Here is a 22,956-nt window from a genome sequence, read left to right as displayed (position 1 = left end):
AAGAGTCCTGCAAACACGAGCCCTTCAGTCCTCCTGAAAGATAATTTCACAGCCAACGATGTCTGCCTCCTGAGGCGGTAATGCAGCTACTTTAAAAGTAATGTGAATCGAAGAACGTCTACAATCATGCTATTGGGAATCCCGTTTAATCAATGATGAAAGTCACTCCACCGAAAACTACGATTGTCGCTACGATAGGAAATGGAAGGAGGAGGGAACGGATATGATCAGTGATCCTTATCGCCGAAACAGGTGAAGAAGCGTATCTACTATCATCGATATCGGTTGGACCAGATCTCGGTCGAAATGTGTGGATGATAACGAAGCCTCTTCCTCTCGACAAAACAGCGGATCGGCGTGGCCCGATAAATGTTCACACGGTCGATCCGCTAATCGCAGGTAGGAAGCATCCGCCATTCGCGGCCGCACAGAAATGCTAAACCCTCCTACGTTCGAGTTACACAACGCGGCTATAAAAGGGGGACGGTGTCATCGGATTTCACCGCAATCGTTGTGACAGCGTTAGAACGAACAAATGTCCAAAACAAATCTGTGCATGCTGCTAGGATAACAACGGTACGCCACGAGATCACTTGGTAGTGTCGGGCGCGCGCGCGCGCGCATTAAATCATCTTTGCTTCAGTTAAAAACAATTTGTCTGCTTGCCGGCAACGTGCACGAATCGCGTCGCCACGAAATCGGTAGCTCGCTGGTTTATCGAGTGAACCTGACCGAGCGTTGAATTTATATTACGGCTGACCTGAGCCCAGAACCTCTCGCGATTAATTAACCGGCTAATTTCATATTCAACGGCGTCTGTTCTCTACGTGTTTAGGAAGCATGAGAGCGGTAATAGTATTTTGCGTAATGTCGTTGTCCCTGGTCTGTGGGCTGGATCAGGGAAACGATGACTGGTGGCGAACCATGTCGCTTTATCAGATTTATCCCAGGAGCTTTAAGGACAGCGACGGGGATGGCGTAGGGGATCTTAAAGGTAAGCAGGCTTGTTTATCTACCATCGCATTTCGTCTCCGGTTGTCAGCGTTTCGCAAAATTGTTCCGGCGGGTGCTCGTTTTATTCGCGAGACTGTTATCTTCCCATGTAGATTGCTTAATACGGGTCGGACGAAGACTGCACGCTGTCTTTCGATCCATTTAGCCTCGCGATCGCGTAACGGTGACGAGAGAAGCATGTCGCGAATGTAATTAACAGGGGCACCTAAGCGCGCAGGTATTAACTGAGAAAAGAGGAGTGAAGCGCGGAGAAATCGCGGCTAGCGCCAAGTTAATGCAGCTTAAGGAGGGAAAATAAATTTTCACGGAACGCACGGTGGTGCCTCGTTGCGCGGGCGAAAGTAAGACGGGGTAACGTGTCCTGCTAAAGGGTCTCAGTCGCCACGACGCTCGAGCAATCCTGAGAGAAAATACACGTCCCTCTGACGCCACTCGCGATTTTTCCTACCCGCCCCCTCGAGAAATAATATCGTCCTTAATACTGTCAAGAATTCCCTATTGCGAGAGCTGTATATTTAGCGGATATTCTCGTAACTCGCGACTGAATGCAGAGGAATGGAAGAAATATTATTCCCCAAGATTTCGTACGAATATCCTCCGCATAAAGGTCTCTGCGCGGGAAATAAGGTGCGCTAATAACGAGCAAACGAGCGATCGCGCAAGCGGCAAGAATATTTCCCTGTACGACATGAAAGTGAAAATATCGTTGAACCAGAAAATAACGAAAGAAATGTGGAAATGTCAACTAGAAATGCCACGTTTCCGTAGCTACGCAAAGAGCTTATATACATAACGACCAATGACAGACGTTCTTATTAAGCTTACTAATCATAAGACTGTCCCTTTCGAATCGAAACGAAGAATCGTAGAAAGTGTTTACCTGCAGATCCTACCTAGAATATTTCATCTCGCACCATCTGCGCTCGATAACGGAGCGAAGCAACTTTAAACAGCTTGCTTGCGAGTAAAAACTGTTATGAATGAAGCTGTTATTATCTAACCGAGGACAGCTGCAAAAAAGGGAGAGTATTCAGCAACAGTGGCTGACCGCAAAGGCAAATTTCTATTGAGAATCGATCTCTTCTTTTTTTTTTTTTGGCCGCAGGCATCCTGAGCAAGCTGGACCATCTGGTCGAATCGAACATCGACGGTTTCTGGCTGTCTCCTTTCTACCCAAGCCCGATGGTCGATTTCGGCTACGATATTTCCGACTTCCGCGCCATCGATCCCGTCTTTGGCACGATGGAGGATTTCGAGGATTTGCTGAAGCTCGCTCACGAGGTATTCTTGAAGGTGATCGTGGATTTGGTCCCCAACCACTCCTCGGACCAGCACGAGTGGTTCCAGAAGAGCTTGATGAACATACAGCCATACAGCGATTATTACGTTTGGCGCGAAGGGCGGGTGCTTGAAAACGGCACCAGCGTTCCGCCGAATAATTGGGTGAGTCTCGTTTGACTACACGCCGGGCAAGTGAATGAAATTTCATTACACGTCTGACAGACGGGCCCCCGTTGGTATTAGGGTTGCATCGACTTTTGCCACAGAAGTTTTCAGTAGGTATCGAGGAAGTTGTATTGAAATTATTTTACATCAGTATATTCTAATTAAATCTCTCGTCGGGTGACATTAAAAATTGATCAAGCGAATATTGAGTACAGATTCGAACTTCAATTATCGAAGAAAATAATATTTTAAAACGGTTTCTATACGTATCCTCCAAGGTTTTCTTCTGTTTCCTATTTGTTAAGTATCTACTGATTAGAAGACACGTTTACTTCTGCAAGGTTGTCTTCTTCTACGAAAATAATTGTAGACGATCGACTGAAATTTAAATTGCATTCTAATTTCAGTTGATTACTTTTAAAGAGTTTTTCAATTGCCATTGGCACGAGAGAGCAGCTAAGGGACTAAGTAGTGAATAAGAGACTTCGTTATCCGCGCCCATTCACCTCCATTCAAATCGTTTTAATTTCCTGAAAAATTTAATCTGACAGTAACTGCCCACATTTCGTCGAATCCCGTTTGCTCGCAACACAACGCGCACACGTAATACTTGATAAAGCGATCTAACATGCTTCCCATCGAAAAGCACAACTAACACCGTCCATTTCCCATTCCTTTGATTAAATCTCCTATCGACTTCCATCCGCCCAACCAAATTTTTATACACGAAATAGACGCGAATGGACGTTTCCACACATTTATTCGCAAAAAGCTGCATATTCTGCTCGAAATTTTTGTAAAACCAATATCCGCTTTGTTCGTTGCTTTCGTGTGCTTTAAAAAAAACGATGATTACACGCTTTGTATATTTATTGACGCTGTATTTTGCAAATATACAGCCGAGCAATGTAGTTTCGTTCGACTCTGTATTCTTCCTTGAATCAGAAGCATGCATGTATAATCCATTTACTACCTACTTGATATTTCACTAGTAAAGCAGCTGAAAGTTTGCAGATCATCAAATAATAATTCCTGTACGTACATCGTCACCTATTAATGCCACTTAATGTTTCGAGAAACCCCACGTTCCTTCAATTATGATTAGGTGAACGTATCTGCGAGTATATTTGTTTAATTTCCTGAGTATGTTATGTTTTATGTTTTATTGTTTTCCTGTGTTTTTAAGCAGGATGGCGTTTCAAGCTTATTTTTGCTTATATTGCCCAACGAACTATAGTCCCATTTTTTCCCCTCCTCTCTCCTTCGGGTCCCAGCAGCAGCAGCGCACCGGGAGAAAGGTGGTCTCCCTACCATCTTTCCCCAGTACACCGCCCCGTGATGCTTAATTTCGGTGATCTAACAAGAACCGGTGTTTTCCTGTGTATTTCGGAAAAAACTTGTAAACTGATATCTGCGCACAGGTGAGCGTATTCGGTGGAGGCCCAGCTTGGACATGGCGGGAGGAGCGACAGGCATATTACTTGCACCAGTTCGCACCAGGACAACCAGATCTGAACTACAATAACGAAAACGTTGTACGAGAGATGCATGTAGGTATCACGAATCGTGGGTGTCTGTAAACTCATCGGAAAAATCAGCACGAGAAAAATTGACGCTGCCTTCGAAACGTTAGAAATTTCTTCTTTATTTTAAATGTTAAAAAATTAGTAAGGAGCTCTTTCGGATTGGCATACATACTAGCTTTGAAGAAAATCGTGCTGCCACGACAACGACTCCTAACTCGATAATCGCACTAATCTTTTTTAAGGAAAAGTTGCTTCATTTTATCCGCCACTTCATCCTTTCGGTAAAGGCAATTCCTAATCTGTAATAAATGTAGAATTAAATTCCTTATACTGGGTTCAGGCACAGTATCGAATGATCTCATCTATTTGAATAGCCTCTTAACAGATTTCATTGAAACGCGTGTAGCTATATCGATAGCGAAACTGTTTACCGAGATAACTATTTTCATCGCTATCGGGGAAATCGCGCTTTGTAAAAACCACGCCTGGATCTTACGTAAGGCGTTGATCAAGCGATCACGCGCTCGAATCGGTTTCATCGAGTATCGGGATTTTAGCCGTTTCGAATCAGTGTTCGACTTTCGAGCTGCTTGTGCAACTTGATCCAATAAAGAGTTCAGCTTCTTCGATCGGCAGATATTAACGATTCTACAAATACACTTGACACAAACATCTAATGCAATTACTGTACCCTTTGCGTTTAACTCTTAAGTCTTTAGGCGTGAAGACGTACCTCGTTAAATATTCACAGAAATGGGGAATTTGCACTAAGATACTCAGAAATGTCAAAGCAGAAAACACAAAGGTACTAAAACAAAAAGCGCTGAAGTATCAAACTGTATTGGCAGAGATATCTACCACTTTGTTTATCGCGTTGCCGTTAGACGATACCTGTGAAGCTGGGATTTCCAATGCGCCGCTCGCCGCCGGCCGCCGCGCATTGGAAATCCCACCTTGAGAATATTCAGTCGCATTAATAGGATCGTCACTGGACTGCAAATCAATTCTACTTGTATACACTACGTCTCGTCGCAGCCCTTTTCAATCTCTCAACCGCTGAAGCGACTGTCGCGCCAGCCGTAGAAAATTATTACGATCAGCCTGTCCCTAGTTTTTCTCGCGTAAAAAGCAAACCTGCCATTTTTTTCGCAGAACGCTACTTGTCAACGAATAGCTCATAAATCCTTGGCGAGGTCCGTTGATCGTTCTCCCAAAGACGCTATCGATAATGTGCAGAGACGCTGTAATTATCATCGTAAGAAACCAGCGGACAGGAGAGTGACGGAAAAATGGCGATATTAATCACGATCTCGCGTTTTCCCGCGACGCCACGTTGAAATTGCCGTGATTACTTCCGCCAGAATTTCTGTTCAAACGTCGTCGCGAGTAGACTGGAAAAGTGGAACAAAGGACGGGAATTAGTGGCGGTCATAGTTTCGACGAGCCACTTGTTAGTTCAACGTGACTTTGATTCGTTCCCCGTGCTCTTATCAAGCAATTTTATATCTCGGAATGCGAGTTGTCACGTTGAATCGTTACTTGTGAGCACAGCTAAAGAATTCTGCGCCAAGGGAACGCGAAAACTAGCTCCGCCTTCATTTAATTCTGTAATCGGGATCCCGTATCCCGATTACGAAACAAACAATTGCAAACTGAAGTGCGCGAATTTTATCGGAACATTCGGGAAGATAATTCGCGTTAATAATCCCTCCGAATTCGCTCTTACATTTACGTTCTCATGCAAGAAAAATTCAAATTTTCTAAATCCTTCTATAGAATAAGTATAATATGATCGAAAATCCTCGCGTGACCTGAATCCATTCCAGATGTCGATAGAATTCCGCAACTTTTTCCAAAGTTACGCATCTCATTTGAATTTTAATATCTCGAATTTAATGGTAGTAGGAAGCGGCAGATGGGAATATTAGTATTAAAATAATGAGACTAAGACTTCTCCGAATGCACTGAACACAAACATTGGGCTAGATCCTAGTAAGCAGGACTTTGAAATATTCAGAATTTCGATTACAGCTGGCAGAATTTCACTGAATTTGCATAAATAGGGTGGATTTCACTGAAACGTGGTCGCGCTATTCATAGGGGGTAGGACTCATTCGGTTAATCACATCAACCTCGCAAAAAACATTTCTCTTGTTCGTTCTGTTACACTTGTGCGATTTACCTACATTCAGTTTAATCCTTTGAGGCTACCACTGCTGTCTGTGTACGAACGAAATCGTTTCACTGGAATACTTCGAGAGAACCCATGCCGTGAACGTAATCATTGATTGAATGAAACAGAGAATTCACCGTGTCAAATTTCGTCTTCGTGACTGGGGGAAATTTTCTAACAGAATATAATTATTAATATACCATATTTTATACTATTCCATACCATTGTCTGTCACACTGAATGTCGACGTACGGTCGTTTAATAGCTAACAAGCTACCCTATCGATATTCTCGAACACCCTTCAAATTCCAGTCCTTCGGTAACCCGATGCTTCGTACGTTTTACAGGACATCATGAGGTTCTGGTTGAATAAAGGCGTAGACGGCTTCAGGATAGACGCCGTGCCTCACCTTTGCGAAGACGACCGATTCTTGGACGAGCCGCTGTCAGGGGACACCGACGACCCCAACAATTACGGATACACCCTGAAGACGTACACGAAGGATCAGCCGAAAACCTACGAGATTGTACGTGGCTGGAGGAGTGTCCTGGACGAGTACACGGATCCCAGCAGAGTGATGATGATCGAGGCTTACGCGAACATCTCGATGACGATGAAGTATTACGAGGCTGGGGCTCACTTCCCCTTCAACTTTGGATTGGTCGCAGATATGAACAATGACTCGACGGCTTCCGATTTCAAGAGGATGATCGATGACTGGATGTCGAATATGCCACCTACGGGTACCGCTAATTGGGTGGTAAGTCCCAATCGATTACACCTTTAACTCTATTTGCCGGCTCTCTGTGGGCTAACGGTCGCCTCGCGTACCTCGAAATACTTCGGTCTTGGCCCTTCAAAGTGGCTCGTCGAGTTCCACGCTCATCCATCGACATTCGCCGCGCCAAAGCCACGGGACGGGCGAATCAATCGGCGACACGCGTCTCTCGACGCTCGAGCAAATAGCAGAAAACAAATTCCCTCGTTTGGCAGTTTCGCCGCGGGGGAGGGAAAATCGAATTCCCAGAGGCGTCGCTCGAGCAGAGCCGGTTGAACCCGTTCGATCGGAAACACGCCACCCCGTTCGCCGACCTATTTCGAATTCGAAGACCGCGCTCGCTTTCAAACAGGCCAGAACGCGAGCGCGGCAACGCGCGAACGAGCCCCAAAGTGTCCACAAAACGCTTAGAAAACAACACAACGCCCTGGCCAGAGCGATTCGCATTCTTTGAATTGCCAGAAAGCGCGGAATCGCCCGCCAGGCTCCTCTCTCTCTCTCTCTCTCTCTCTGCATCGCTACGTCAGTGCGGTCGTGAAATTCCATGTCCGGCGAATAAAAAGAAATACAAGTGGCTCGAGGAAAGTACATAGTTCGAGGGAGCAATCGTTTGCGAGAGGACGAACAAAACGTGAACATTGTCTGTGCAGGCTGGTAACCACGACAAGTCGAGGCTGGCGACACGATTCGGTCAGGAACGAGCCCGCGCGGTCACTTTGATGACGCTTTTACTGCCGGGCATCAGTGTGACGTACAACGGCGACGAGATCGGCATGGAGGACACGTGGATATCGTGGGAGGACACGGTGGACCCGCAAGGGTGCAACGCTGGCAGGGAAGGTTTCGAGACTAGCTCCAGAGATCCGGCCAGAACGCCGTTCCAGTGGAACATGTATACCTCGGCGGGTGAGTCCTTCATTTTTCAAGGGATCATACGATCGAGTTGAGGTGGCGGGGTCAGAATACGTATCCACGATGGAAGGGTGAAATTGGGCTTTGCTGGATATTCTTTCAACTTTTATTTCTTTCAAATGGAATTTGCATCCAGCTATCCGACCCATTGGGCCTGACGAATAAAAACTAAGCAATTCTTACAAGCAATTCCTTATTAGCCGAATCAATTGCTTAAAAAGCAATTACTTAAACAAAAAAGGAATTTCTTATTTTCATATGAATAAAAATCGTAAATTGGTGGCTTTGCTAGACCGTATAAGTTAAAGGTAGCTGTGACTGCCGGTAACGTGCGCACTCTCTCCCGGGCTACCCCTGCTCGCTCGCGTTCAGTGCTCCTGACTCGCGCCCGCCTTTGCAGATATAATTTTCGAAAATCTTCATTTTGGCATTTTTTTTCGCGCATTATAAAATTTTTCTTTCCCAATGTTTAAGAAGTGCGCCATTTCCATAGGCTATTGCAGCGTAAACGAAATTACGACTGTGGCATGCAGAAAAGGAAACTTTTCATGGAGAATCGCCGACCATCGAGAAGTTACCCAAAAATCGTTTGCAATCACTCCACAAATCACCCCCTTTAAGGAACGGAAAAAATTTTGTTGCACCCTGTATAATACATATATGAATTTAAAACGGCTGCAATTAATTATCGTTTAAAGAGCTTCATGTACCATTTATTCATACGCTTTCTCTCTAATACATACTGATGAAGTAAATTGGTCCTTTAAGCAAATGCTAGCATGGGGTGCAGCAGTCTTAAAAATTCTTAAGGAATTGCTTATTTAGCAAAAGCAATTGCTTCTTTTATTCATTCGATTCTAAGCAATTCCTTAAAAAATTAAGGAAAAGCGATTCCTTTAAGCAATTCCTAGGCAGTTTAGGTATTCCTACAAGATAAAGCAAATGCTCGTGTTTTTATTCGCATGAATTTAAGCAATTCCTAGTAAAATATTAAGAAAAAGCAATTGCTTATATACACTTTATTCATTAGGCTCATTGTCTGCGCTAGCATTCCTCAACATTCCCGATATAAACTTAATACCTAATCTTGGTGCGGCAGGATTCTCCACGAACTCGACTACCTGGCTTCCGATCAACGAAAATTACAAAACCGTGAATCTAGTCACGCAGAAGATGAACAACAACTCCTACTATGACTTCTACAGAGCAGTTTCGACGCTGAAGAACACGCCGATCGCTGAGAAAGGGAACTTAATTACGAAGCTGTTGAACGAGAACGTTTTAGCGTTCTCCAGGTAAGTGTTCGATATTAAACAGGTCGCTGCGACATTAATTTCATTGTTAACTAGTTCATAGAGCGGCATGTGGCGAATCGAGACGATGCCGCGATCGTGTCGTAAGCGCGCTGCAATACTATTGTTCCGGTGATCGTCAGAAATTACGATACGACCGATTGCGTTGTTATCGATTTGCGTCACCGATTCCTACCGTGCACAAAGACTATTCGTAATTTCTTCAGGGAAACCGTGGAGGACGGATCTATTTACGCAGTTATAAACCTCGGTAGCGAAGAAGAAACGATTGATTTATCAGCGTTCGATAACGTATCTAGCCGATTGAAGCTGTATTACGCAACTCCCAGCACTGATTTTGAACAGGGGTAAGTGCACTTTGCACAATGCAATACCGCACGATTTATCTAAACCTCGCCGGTCGTCATAAATCGGCGCGACTATACACGTACACTTTCCTGGAATTAATTTCTATAATGATAATCCTTGTTCGTTTGCAAATATAGATCAGTCTTGGCCGATATCAAGCATGTCAAAATCCCCGCGGCAGGTGCGGTGATTTACATCGATCTTAAAAACATGGAATGAGAACGGTCGAATTAACACCGACGTTACTACTGGAATTCCCATTTCATCGAAAGTATCTCGCTAAGTTTCCCAGTACAATTGCTGTCTCGGTTTGCAGCAAACGTTTGTTAAATAATAAATTGCTTCCAGCTCGTACATAATTCTGCGGGAAACTGTTTTTGTACGCTGCGCTGTACATTTCTCTTCAGAATAAAGTTCTCCTATAGATAGCGATCAAAATTCCTAGTATAGGACTAAGTGTAACCCAAGGACCCGCTATAGCTCCTCACCATCAACGTTCCTAATGCAGCATCAACGTGGATTACCTTCAACTCCAAACGCCTACTAATAGTTCCTACCACTACGAAGACACTGCACAGAATATCGCCGACACATTGAATGGCCGAAACCACACAGACTTCACGTGAATCCAGCTTACACGGCTGGTCGATCCGGGATCACCGTTCACCTTGGTTCCACGTAACGTTCGTCTAGAATACAACCGGAGGCCGAGCGAGTCTGGACGCTCGAAATTCGGTCGAATTCGGTACCCGATCCAATCGCGCGGACCTTTCACTTTTGTCCCGAAGGCAGACGTGGCCTAAGAGCGACGATTGATGGAAGCTGCTTCTACCGACTGTACCGAGGACGCAACAGCCACTGTCAATCCGCTTGCCAATTACAATCGTCGCAGAATCTCGGATGTCCACGCCAGATTTCGCGTGCTCGCGTTCACGAACCGACAGCCCGACTCCGCGCAGCTATGGAATTTCACTCGTTCGCTCGTCAACTTTCCAAAGTTCTTTCGCGCCCGCCGAAAGGCAGCTGGCTGCTGCTCCCCGGCATTTCCTTCCTCCGTGGACCGACTCGCTGTTTAACCTTCCCGTTTGAGCTTCGTTCCAAATGCGGGGTGACAAGCGACGGAATTGGATACACGGAGATGCGAGAGCATTTCGAGGAAAGCTAGGCTCCGCGCTGAGCTTCTTAAAGCAGACGTTCTCAAAGCGGAAAAGCGTTCGCTGCTGGTGACAAGTATCCGAGATACGCTCTTTTAAATGTTCATTAGTTGCGAATAGAACGAGCCAGCACGCTGTACATGTTTATTGAAAATAAATGCTGATTAGGTGTGAGAAGCGAGTGTCGAAATTTCATTCTACTCTTGCCTTATTCCTCGTTCCACGATAGCTTGTATAAATAGTTCGGTAGATTAGCGGAATAAAATGATCGCGGCCCAAGACAATCTGGTCTACTACGATACTTTGCGCTGAACGAAGTTTTATTCCCGAAGGGTATGAAGCTCATCGAGCCGCCAGATGGAAGCGGATCTACAATTTGATTGGACCAATAGTTTCAGCCGAATTTAAACTGAAGAAAGTTTCTCAACTCATTATTCTTACAAACGATATTTTAATTACTATCATTCATACTTCAATTTCGCGCTACCGTTTCCCCAATATTATTTCCCTCCACTTCTATGTTTTCGTTCTCCTCTGGCAGTATGAAATATTATTATATTGTGCAGTTCCTGATGGGAATTCATTTAATTAAAACTGGATCGTGAAAATCATACAAGTGAACAAACCATCGAGGGTTCACTGATTCTGAAACCTTTCTGCGATGCAAACGCTGAATGTTTATTTAATATGTCTAGTACTTTTCGACTGCAAACTTTTTCACGCTGACAGTGCACGAGATATGAAGCAATTATACTAATTGCATTTAAGTTTATGCAATTTTAACGCGTCATTGTTAATAATCGTTTATCTCCATTATGTGTAAAAGTATGCATTTCAAAGTCCAATTTTAACAAAAAAATTTTGAAGTTTACAAAGCAACGGTAAATTGGAATAAGGTATTCCAAATTCCTTGCACCTTAACGAAATCGATACTTCCTGTCATTTCGAACAAAGTTTCAGTTACTTTTTGTTTTTTATTATTACGGAGAGTTTGAAGTATAAGTTTAAGTGGAGAGTTTATTAGTTCCCCTGTGATATTATGCAGTTTTATTCGTTCCCATTGTCTGCCGTAATTTTTTATTCGTCCTAAACAAACTGTTATTCCAAATACTGCACTTCGCCTACTGTTCATTCAAAATCTTTCGATACGTGCGATTCTCGAAGTCCTCCGAATTTTAGGAGCAGCTGGCTGCGTCAGCTGATTCAATCTGGAGATCTGAGTACGTACATAGAAAGAGGAGGTGGATTCTGGGACGCGACTTCCGTCCCATTTTTCGTGAGCAACCGGAGTGGAGTGAATCGTTCATTGCACGAGAATGGCATATTTATTATTCTCGAGGGCTCTTAAGCCCAACAATAAAGCGTAAGCCAAAAGTTAGCAAACCTAATTGTAAGCCAAAAGGGTCTTGACTCTTTTCTCCCGGATAAATGTAACAATTTAATCGAGACGTGTGCCTGTTACCTTTGCGCTAAAAAAAGAGGAGCTGAATGCTGCTGGCCAAAAACGAAACACGTGTGGAGCTAATATTTTTGCTTGAAATTCACTCGGAATAACAAGATCACAAGTCACCTCTCTGGTTCGCGATGAAAACGTAAAAAAAGAACCACTCGCCTCGGATGCGCGCGGAATCTGTAGCTCGTAGCTTTCCAGTTTTTCAGATAGATGACAGTGGCACATTCCCAAGTTTTTAAAAAGATTACTATTGCTTGAAGTTTTTCCTGTCAAAGCGTTATACGCGGGTAAAGCACAATTTCACGGAACTCGATAGTAAGATGCTGCGCATGATGTCGATTGCGCGGTGAAAATCCAACCAACTTCTGTAATTTAGTGAGCGCGGTAAAAACGTATTTCCGCGTGCCACAGATGCACAGAGACGAAAACTTCGCTGCAACTTTCGCGCAAAGAAACTAAAGAACTTTTGTGCCTCGAACAATAAATGTCGTAGGATCTTCCGCTGAAAATGGAAACTTTTTAAAATGTTAATACAGCACAACGCTACCTGAAAGCTTCTTTCTTTGAAAATTCTAAGCGTAAAACACGCACGAGGAATTTCAATTGAAACCTGCGTGTAATAAAATAGAACGCTGCTTGATGAAATAAATTCCAGTGGAGTATTTCTATATACGCGAGAAATAGAAATCGTAAATTTACCAGAGTGGACGGATATACAGCGTAATTACAGTCTGTGCATGAAAACTCATGGATATTAATTTTATCGATTACCACTGCAAACGTGCAAGGGATGCAAATTCCAGAGGGCCTCGTAATGGTCCATTTAAATGTTTCATTCTCTGCCAGGTTGCAGGGGTATCAAAGTCGCCGAAACTGAATCATTTTTCTAATAAGAGACACGAATAGACGATGGAAGAATCTGAAGCAGATTTACAAGTGTTATCTTCAAGCGGCTTGAATTTCCACATTCTACAAAATTGAAAGTTACGACTGCAGCTTTACTGATTAGCACGTCCAGATGATATCGTTCCCATGATAAATTCATTACTTTTTCTCCTTGAAGAATGGATCATTATTTTTCTTATCAAAAATAATCGTCGACAATCTGCCAGCCGGTCAACAAGGTTACAAAGCTGAGTGCCATTAGATCATTTAACAATCTTCCACCTTGACAGATAGGTATGTCATACACTAAACAAAGATTAATAATCGTCACTGGAAAAGTGAAGTTTACCTACCTGTCAGCGAAAATCTCACAATCTACACCGATAACTCTGATATTCAAACCGAACGCTCCTTCCATATCCATAAATTATAGGAAATCCTGTCGCTTCTAATTAACACGTTTAGGAAGACCGCCACCCGAACGCGATACTACAAACGTCATTTTAGCGCAATGATTTTGGATTCGAAAAGGAAGTTTTAATCTTTCCTACGAAGGTTCGCCCTGGGGTTATTCGAACTCAGCGAACAGCGGCTGTGCAGAGGTTCAGAGCCCTCGAAAGCAGCCAACGATTACAGTGAAAACACATCCCCGCACTAAATTTTTACCCGGCTGCGCCCGATGTGCATAGAGAAGCTCGTGGATCGATCCAGGAAATGCAGAAACACGATGACGCGTTCCAATGATAACGACACGCCAGGCGCTGTTGTTTTTTTTATCGCGGAACATCGCATATAAACGGATGGCGTGTGCCCGCAGCGCGTAATCCTAATCATGAGGTGCATCGGCTACATCGCCGTCCTTTTGCTGGTGGCGGTCGCCCTGGCTTCCGCCCAGATGAAAAACAAGGGCTGGTGGAAGGATACTGTTTTCTACCAAATCTACCCGCGAAGCTTCAAGGACGACGATGGCGACGGCGTCGGGGACCTGAAAGGTAGGAAAGCCCGATGCTGGCTGAAATATTGCAGTATCAGTTTCTGGGATCTCGTCGATCCTCACGATTAGGATCACGGTTAAAGGGTTCGAAGGATGTGGACACGCTCAGTGCTCAGACACGATTTTTCTTCCGAGAGTCTGGCTGATGATACGCCAGTCCACGGGTCGAAGGAGAACGTTTTCTTAAAACGTTGGCCCGTCACCTGAAAATTAACGCTGTCCTGCGTTTCGTCAGGTGTATTTTTAGGGTAGGATTTGGTTGTTAGGAATTGCGCTGTTATTGGGTCATATCTTCATCAATTTGGTACGAAGGGGAGTTGAGTTTGAGCGAGTATCCGAGGTAGTGTCAGTACCTGCACTTTGCAATGCTGGGATATGTCAGGTTGTCTGGTGTCATTTGAGTTTCAAATATTCGTTTGGTTTAGAATGAGTACTGGGGACTTTTTAAGAATATCAAAAGGTGATGAGTCGAATTGCGGGAAGCAGGATCCGCGAATACCACGCGTGCATGTGTAAACTAATAAACACGTGGTTGGTCTATCCGTGAGATTATTAAAAAGTTTGTCCGAGCTTTGCGATGCCTGGGGAAGAGAAATTGTTAATTTAAAACATTTTTTTTTTTCTTTTATCCTTCTACTTTATACACGTTCAGCGAGGTGTGAGGATGACGTTACGTATGGGAAAGGGGGACGAGAGGAGTGTAACAAAATGTAATTGCGCTTCCGGCATCCTGCTTCCCTACTTTGACGTACGTGATGTAACGTGCCGGTAGCCTTTGCATGCATCACCGTAATTAGAAGAATCGTCTTGACTACACAGAAAGTGTTAGCAAAGGAAACCTGGCCAGGAACTTTGAGGACTTTGATGAACCATTCTTGTCATTCACTGAACTTTGTCAGTCGTCAATCCGTTAGCTTTACTTTGTGAAGAATGTAGAACAGTGTAGGTACCTGCCAGTGGCCCATAATTACGTCCAATGACTTCCAATTCTCCCCAATTATCACTTACGTTACCAAACATGAACAGTGACAGTAGAAGAATACTTCGCGTTTGTGGCTTACCTGAAACAAAAAGAATTACGTGCGCATCAGTATATGTCCACAATCTTCGTGCTGAACGAATAGTTCGCAAATAAAGTGTCGCGCTGACAAACTATTTAATTAATATCAACCTGTTGATTCCCGTGCTCTTTGTTCGCGAAAACGTGACACGTTGGAAAGTGTATTCAAACCTTAACATTAATTAATCGACATGAAGTCGTAAAGTAATGAATACAAGGCACGAAGGTCTGTTATTTCTTATTAAATACGTCGCATTAGGTTACCCCTTCGTCGGAAACGTGGGAAATGCATTCGAATAACGATAAGACCTTTCTGTTCCTCCGTTATCGAACCCACCCTCAGCCCAATGCTTTTATGTGTCAGATGTATCAAGGTATTGAAGTTTATCAGCGTACACCGCTAATGCTTCGAGCGACTATACATAGCAACTATCAGTATCACTGACACAATCGGGGGAAAATGAAACGTCTCTGCAGAAACATTCGATCGATCACTGTAACTGACATTACCATACAGTAATTCGTGTATGTACATTTATGTATCTCGGGTTATCCATATGGTTGCAACAGGTATAACGAAGAGCCTGCAGCACTTTAAGGACTCTGGAGTAGGAGCGATCTGGTTATCGCCAATCAATCGAAGCCCCATGTTCGACTTCGGATACGACATATCGGATTTCAAGGACATTGACAAAACTTTCGGCACTTTGAACGATTTCAAGAACCTTGTGATCGCAGCCAAAGCACTCGGATTAAAGGTATGCAATCGCGCGTTACAGAAAGTTCATATTTATTGCACGCGTGAAGCCGCGGTAAATGGGAATATACGGTAGCAGGTGTAATTAGCCAAACGTGTGCGATCATCGGTTCTCAGGTTATCCTAGATCTGGTCCCTAACCATACTTCCGACCAACATAATTGGTTCCAAATGAGCATAAATAAGACAGGGAAGTACGCAGATTATTACATCTGGTCTGATGGAAAAATGGTGGATAACAAACGCCAACCACCAAACAACTGGGTCAGTGTGTTCAATGGTTCAGCTTGGACGTGGCACGAGGTCCGACAGCAATACTATTTCCATCAATTCTATAAGCAGCAACCCGACTTGAACTACGACAATCCGGATGTACAGGACGAGATGAAGGTAACGTTGTCGTTTTATCGTCGCCAGTGCTGTTAACTCGAGGGTGCATCGAAACCTTTCGCATCGGTCCTTTTTCCACTGTCGCGGTGTTCCTTATTCTCCCTTCGTTTCCTAGGACACGATGAAGTTCTGGTTGGATAAAGGAGTAGACGGATTCCGTATAGACGCCGTGCCACATTTGTTCGAAAGCAACGTCACGCAAGACGAGCCTGTATTTGATATACCGAACGTTGATGTAAGCCTGCACGCTAACCTGAATCACACCCTCACGAAAGACCAGCCTAAAACTTACGACTTGGTGAACAGCTGGCGAGTATTCGTGGACGAATACGCGAACCAAACTGGACAGGACGAAAAGGTGAGAAGCAGGGGTCGAATGAAACTGTTGAAATTTTCAATTAATTATGAAATAACTATTTTATGACAATTATCTTCTCTGTTCAGAGAAAGCAGTTATAAAATGCAGTGCATTAACTTTTGTTGCACACATTTCTGTGTAAATGAGAAAGTTTTATTTTTTTGAAAGTAGAACAAAGTTCTTGTTATACAGTGGCTTTTATTCTGCTCTGAAAAAGTTAAAGTTGTGACATGCAGATTTCCTGGAAATTTTGTGGGGTGGATAGATCTGAAGTTCAACCTTAAACCGTTCCGTGAAAATAACTGTATAAAAATCAAATTTGCTTTCACTTCTATATTTATCCTGCTTCCAATTCCTTAAATAACAGTAATTATAAAAATATTCTTATCTTTAACATTTTACCCTTAAATATCTGTTCAAAAGTATATGATCCTCCAGAACTTTTATTAACCGAACATAAAATAACTGTTAAAACCGAACTCTTACACCAGAGTTAAAGTGTTAATGTACAAAGTTAACTTAAGACAGAAAAGAAACGATTTGAAAGTTAAAAGTCCCGTGAATAACTTTTATTCATAAAAGTGAACAGTTTCATTGAACCCCTGGTGAGAAGACGGCGGGTATATTGTGCAACGCTGACTGGAATGATCAGATTAATTCAAGATCTTGTTTTAATGGCACACGACATTTCGATATTAACGATATCGTTGATGTTACGACATTAACGGGAACGGTTGTTTATCGATTGAGTACTCTTGAAGCGACAAGCAATGAAAACGGTGATTTTTTGTTTGTATCATTCTTTTCCTTAGCTTTCCACGGCAGGATGATCGATAATAGTGTTATCTGTTAACACAATCGGCTTCCAGCAAAAAAATACGTCTGATAGGTGGAAGCCGTGATGCGGAAACAAATTATCGCGGGAGTTCTGAACATCGATTACTACTTAGTTGCAGTTTCGATAAACGCCATTTCCATAATAACCGATATTAATATTAATGGTACTCGTTTCGCAAATACAGGTGATAATGACGGAGGCATACACCAGTTGGGAAAACACGATAAAATACTACCACCATGGCTCGAACGTGCCGTTCAACTTCAAGTTCATAACGGACGCGAATGCCGATTCAACGGCCACTAACTTTCACGACCTCATCCAAAAGTGGATAACAATGATGCCAAAGGACAAAGTGCCGAATTGGGTGGTACGTAGAGTCTGCTTAAAAGCTCATATTTTTAACGAAATCAAAGGTCAGGCATTTTCGATCGTGTTACAGTCGAACTCTGGAGACGTATTCATATTTGTTATTTCTCATTTTCCAAACTTCTATGGGGGACAGTACTGGGAACTTAAGAAACTGTCGAATTTCGAACAAAACGGACACGAAAGATAAAGTAACTTTTTTAGTCTAGCAATAAGCTTTGGGGCGCTCGAAATTGGCTGACCTTTAAAGCGTTGCTTCAAAATGGGGTAGGGAACCTTCAACTAGAGAGAACCTTCGACCAGAAGGTGAACTTAAAAACTTTGCCACTGGAATTGGACTGATGGTTCTGATTGGAAAATGCTTATCTCGAGGTAGTCTCTAAAATTGGATAATTGAAGCGAAGAAAAGAGAGCTTCGAAAAAGGGGGGATTGAAGTGGTGGCACAGCAGATGGCTGACAATAAGATCACCACCACTAATGAAATTTCTAGGATTCACATCTGATGCTCGAGCGATCGAAATATGTATAATACAATATTGAAGACCTTGCAGGAAAAGGGGTGCAGCTGCATTTGCGACAGTTTTGGAGTTATGATGCGTAATATACGTACACAGAATTCTACGCCGCAAATCTGATAACAAATGAGTGATTTGTTGCAAATAAATAAACATAGAAATTTTAGTATTTCTATATTATAGATAGCTTTTCTAGATTTCGAGCTTTCTAGCTTTCCGAGATTTCTAGATATTAATATTAATATTACTATATTAATACTAATATTTCTATATTAATATTACTATTTCTATATTAATATTTCTATATTAATATTACTATATTAATATTAATATTTCTATATTAATATTACTATATTAATATTAATATTTCTATATTAATATTTCTATATTAATATTACTATATTAATATTTTTATTATAGAATATTTTTTCGCCAAAAGTAGAAATAAAAATTTAACAATTCAATAACTATTACTTATTGTGTGAAAATATATATTTTTCAATTAGTGTACTCATTTTAATGCTAAGTCAAAGCACTGATTTTATGAACAGTTCTTTCTAAATTCGAAGTTGGTAAAGATAGAGCTGCACCCATCTTGCTGCAAAGTCCCCAAGTGCAGAAATCTCGAGCGAAGCAAAATTCAATGTTTACACATGCGCCACGCGTAAATGTGCATTTGGAACACTAATAATGGGTTTCGATAGATGGGGAATCACGATCGGGTACGTCTCGCCACCCGCTATCCCGGCAGGGCAGATCAGATGACGATGTTGGCGATGATTTTGCCCGGTGTGGCGGTGACGTATTACGGGGAGGAAATCGGTATGGAGGACAACACTACGCTCAGAATATACGATTTTCGCGATGGTTGCCGAACACCGTTCCAATGGAATAACACAACAAGCGCAGGTGGGCAGACGAAAAATTTTAACATACCCTTGGCTTCGATACATGCGACACTTTCCGCGATTCACGCGATTCCTCGGGAATAAGGAAACGGCGTGACGATGCTTTACACTTTTCCACGGAATGGTTGCTTGTACACGTATTTCCGCAACGCAAGTGGACATCATCCCCATTCATCTGACACCCTAGAATTTAGTTTCTGACTTCACGGTTACTTTGATCTGTAGTGTTCACGTCTAGAAAATAGAATCGAAAGAACTCCTTTATCTGCCATTCTGCTGACCTCGAGCAAAGCGTATCAATACTCCGTACGAACTCGACACAGTGTATTACTGTGTATGATTCGAATATCCTTGTACAGGGTGTTCCAAAAGGGTGAAAATAAACGGCATGAATATACCAAGTTAAATGGTATTTTGGAAGAGTAACGGTCTTAACTAACCCCTTCTGAAACACCCTGCGCAGAAGGGGAGCGTTCTATCGTTCGTTAACGTTACTTGCGTTGAACAGGATTCAGTACGAATAGTACTACATGGCTGCCCGTTCACTCGAAGTACACAACGGTGAATCTGGCGCAAGAGAAGACCGACGCCGAGTCTCACTATAAACTTTACACGGCACTGACGAGCTTGCGAAAAACCGACGCGCTAAAGAATGGCGACTTAGAGACAGCTGTATTGAACACGAATGTACTTGCGGTCGTGCGACGCAGCTCGAATGAAATAGTGACACTGTTAATCAACTTCTCTGACAATACAAATATCACGGTCGACGTGTCCGGTTTAATGAAAGCTACCAAGGCAGTCACCAAAATGAGCAATGTCGGATCCAACCTGTCGCCAGAGTAAGTGAACATAATCAGCTAAATTCTAATTAACGTAGCCTTAACGCAGATTTCGCTTGCAATTACAATTCGCTATAAAAGACTAGAGATTCTTTTGTGCAATTAAATATTAATGTACGACAATCATTCGTGTGACTTTCTAATCGTAACCGGTGTTTACATTGCAGTACACCAGTGAATCTAAAATCTGTCACCGTCCCTGCGAAGGTGTCTGTAGTTCTGTTCTCCGCGAATGGGGCAACTCCGGCCTGTGTCTCCATCCTGACTGTTTTATTCGCAGCGATTCTTTCGCTCTTGCGATCGTAAGAGTGAACCTTTTAGCATATAAGTTTCTTCCTTAAAGGCGCCGGCAACCATCGAAACACGTAGGCGATACTGATTACACCGTTTAGGTTGTCAAGTGGAATTGTCATGGTCCCCTTCTATTCGCGTAATTATCATAGATCAGCGCGTAAAAGGGTGAGATCTACCAGCAATCACGTCGTTTACATTTTTTAATGATAAGTTTCGAAATAAATCCACTGTGATAACAGTTATTTGTTGTAAAGCGATACGCGGATAAAGAGATAATAAATTATTACGCCACGAGATACAAGTGCCTGAGTAACGAGCTTGCACCATCTTCATCCTTATCCTAGAAATATACAAGCCAGTAAGACATAATCGGACTTCAACGATTATTTCTGCGCCAGATTTCGCGTATCAGCGATGAGTGATCCACGCACAATCCTGGCAATTCGTAATACTTCAGCTGTAACTTTATTAAACACCTGTTGCTCGGAATTTTACAACGACCCGTGGGTGCTGATCACTCAGAAAGAATACCGAACTCCACCGCAACCGCCGGGAGAAGGTGACGACACTCGATGCCGTCTGAACTCGTGCAAGAAATAATAAAGTAATACACGCTGCCTTCACAGATCAATCTACGCTGTTAGATAGACGAAGGTTGGTTTAACCAATCCAATTGGTATTCTTGAATTTCGTTCAAAGAGAAGTGGCCCGTACAGATACGAGCGCGATATAATTATCTGCAATATGAACGCATCAAGCGAGATACTGCGTCTGACAGCTTGTTGTCACACAATACAGTCTATTTGCTTGGTAATTGTTCGAACATTTCCAGGCTCCCAGAGGGAACCTGATTTTGAATTGATACCACAAGGCATTCGCTAAAACAGACGCCTCTGTACATCCACTCCAATCTCCTAATAACGTTGCCTGCGGTTTAAAAAATTTACATTCTCGCGTGCAGCTTAAGTGGGACACCACTGTAAAAATTCGGAAAAATCGATTTTTCCTTTTTTACATTTTCTGAAAGACGTACGTTTCAAGAACGCTCCTTCCATATTTTATGAAGAAATTAATAGTATTTTCCGTGAAGCGGTGTCAAGCGACTGAGCCGCGCTGAACATTGAACGCGTTTTCCTCAGAATGACATTTTTCAACCGCATTGACAGTCTACAGAGAAAACTATGCGCCAATTCACACGAGCAGGGGCATTTATTGTACGGAAACCCGTCGCTATTACGTGACGATCAGTTTTTTATTCAATTTTATTAACGACCGGCTTCTATTTTTTTTTAATCAACATTTTCCCAACTTTGTATCCCGAAAACATGATTTATTTTCAGTGGTCCGTCATTTTGTAATTTTTTGCGATTTTGACTTTTTCTGATCGTCATGTAATAGAGGTAGGCTTCTAGTTTCTAAATATTTTTGTCTTTTTAAATTCGGATTAACCATATGGCCTGGGCACTGTCAACGCGAGAAGCACGATTTTGCCGCAGCGCAAATTTTGACGAAGAGTATACAGAAAACGGATTTATGAATTTGATGGAAAAAAAATTTTCTTACCCTTCGATATGTGCGTATTAACTGTACTAAGCAATATATTGATTTACTTGCCTTGTTTGGTTGAAAAAAATTCCCGAAAACACCCTTACTTTTTAGACCATTACAGTGGTCTCCCCCCTTAAACGCCTGTGTAGTTCTCCCGAGCAAAATTGAAAGAGCTAGGGCAGAAGGAAGAATTTCCAAACCCTCCAGGTTTGTTCTCGACAATTAAAGGTCCGTGGGAATTCCGAGCACAAGCTGGACCAAAATTGCGAAGAACAGTTCTATCTGGACGTGGCAGTGAGCCCACGCTGCATTCCCGTTTTAACGAATTTCACTTTTAAGGCGCGTTACGTCTCTGTTGTCTCGCTAGCCGTCTCTGAACAGACGATGGAAGACCCGATAATCTCCGGCATACGTGAGATTGTTGAGAGCTAGAGATTCCGTTTACAATATCTTGCCGTAATCTGATCCAGAGCTCTATACGCTGAGCACCTGTCATCGAGCGCAAATCCTTACGTTTGCTGCTTCAATCTGCCCCGTAACTACGAGCTGCCTCCGTGATTCCATTTCGCCCGGGATATCTTCCGGAAAGATTCTTCTTCCGGCAGGCAATCTTCGATACGAACAGAAACGAGCGTAGCAGCGTACGAAGCTGGATTATTCAAACGCCCAATATTCAACTCTTTTGAACTATACGAACAATTTGGAGCACACAGAACTTGGTCCAACTCCTAATGGTTCTGAAATTTGCGAAAACTTTTCCACAGCTGACAGCAACCGAGATGGGAAGTCTTTGTCGCTATCGAAGAACAATTGAAACCGTTTAACGCCCACGCCTTACGAAAGGCTGCTAAATTTTTTGTGTTCGCATTCTCGAGAATCGCTGTTATGGTCGTCCGGATGCCCGCAGCCAAGCAGTCGAATTAGCACGACGCGAGAACACCATTACAGCATGGGCGTTGTAAAAATTTTATGCCCGGTGAAGCTCGCTTTAAAATTCTCGCACCTCTCCGCGGCGTGATCATTCGTACTGCACAATCGGCCGAGAAATTTCATACGAACTTCTTACGTGTCGATGTAAG

At 42.9% G+C, this 22,956-nt stretch overlaps 3 protein-coding genes across 14 annotated transcripts in view; 2 read left to right on the top strand and 1 right to left on the bottom strand.

The window, feature by feature from the left end:
• Positions 1-22,956, bottom strand: part of LOC143366726 (dual specificity calcium/calmodulin-dependent 3',5'-cyclic nucleotide phosphodiesterase 1A) — a 143,083-nt gene that overhangs the window by 31,328 nt on the left and 88,799 nt on the right. The window lies entirely within an intron of this gene.
• Hbg3 (alpha-glucosidase) lies at positions 300-9,949 on the top strand. 2 transcript variants are annotated; one of them, XM_076808056.1, is made up of 9 exons: positions 300-399; positions 836-994; positions 2,120-2,457; positions 3,882-4,010; positions 6,507-6,920; positions 7,589-7,844; positions 8,950-9,145; positions 9,370-9,510; positions 9,649-9,949. In XM_076808056.1, exons 1-9 carry the CDS (start codon positions 315-317, stop codon positions 9,728-9,730), a joined length of 1,800 nt encoding a protein of 599 aa, XP_076664171.1. In that variant the 5' UTR covers positions 300-314; the 3' UTR covers positions 9,731-9,949. The 2 variants fall into 2 exon arrangements, with proteins under 2 accessions (XP_076664171.1, XP_076664172.1); XM_076808057.1 differs by lacking the exon at positions 300-399 and adding an exon at positions 417-576.
• Positions 13,815-20,630, top strand: Aglu2 (alpha glucosidase 2). Its single transcript, XM_076808059.1, has 8 exons — positions 13,815-13,995; positions 15,628-15,815; positions 15,932-16,204; positions 16,320-16,562; positions 17,585-17,770; positions 18,990-19,194; positions 19,702-20,035; positions 20,203-20,630. Exons 1-8 carry the CDS (start codon positions 13,836-13,838, stop codon positions 20,339-20,341), a joined length of 1,728 nt encoding a protein of 575 aa, XP_076664174.1. The 5' UTR covers positions 13,815-13,835; the 3' UTR covers positions 20,342-20,630.

Source organism: Andrena cerasifolii, chromosome 3 (assembly GCF_050908995.1).
Source record: "Andrena cerasifolii isolate SP2316 chromosome 3, iyAndCera1_principal, whole genome shotgun sequence".
Taxonomy (NCBI): Eukaryota; Metazoa; Arthropoda; class Insecta; order Hymenoptera; family Andrenidae; genus Andrena; species Andrena cerasifolii.
Note: the sequence above shows the minus strand (reverse complement) of the source record. Positions and strands in the feature narration are given on the sequence as shown.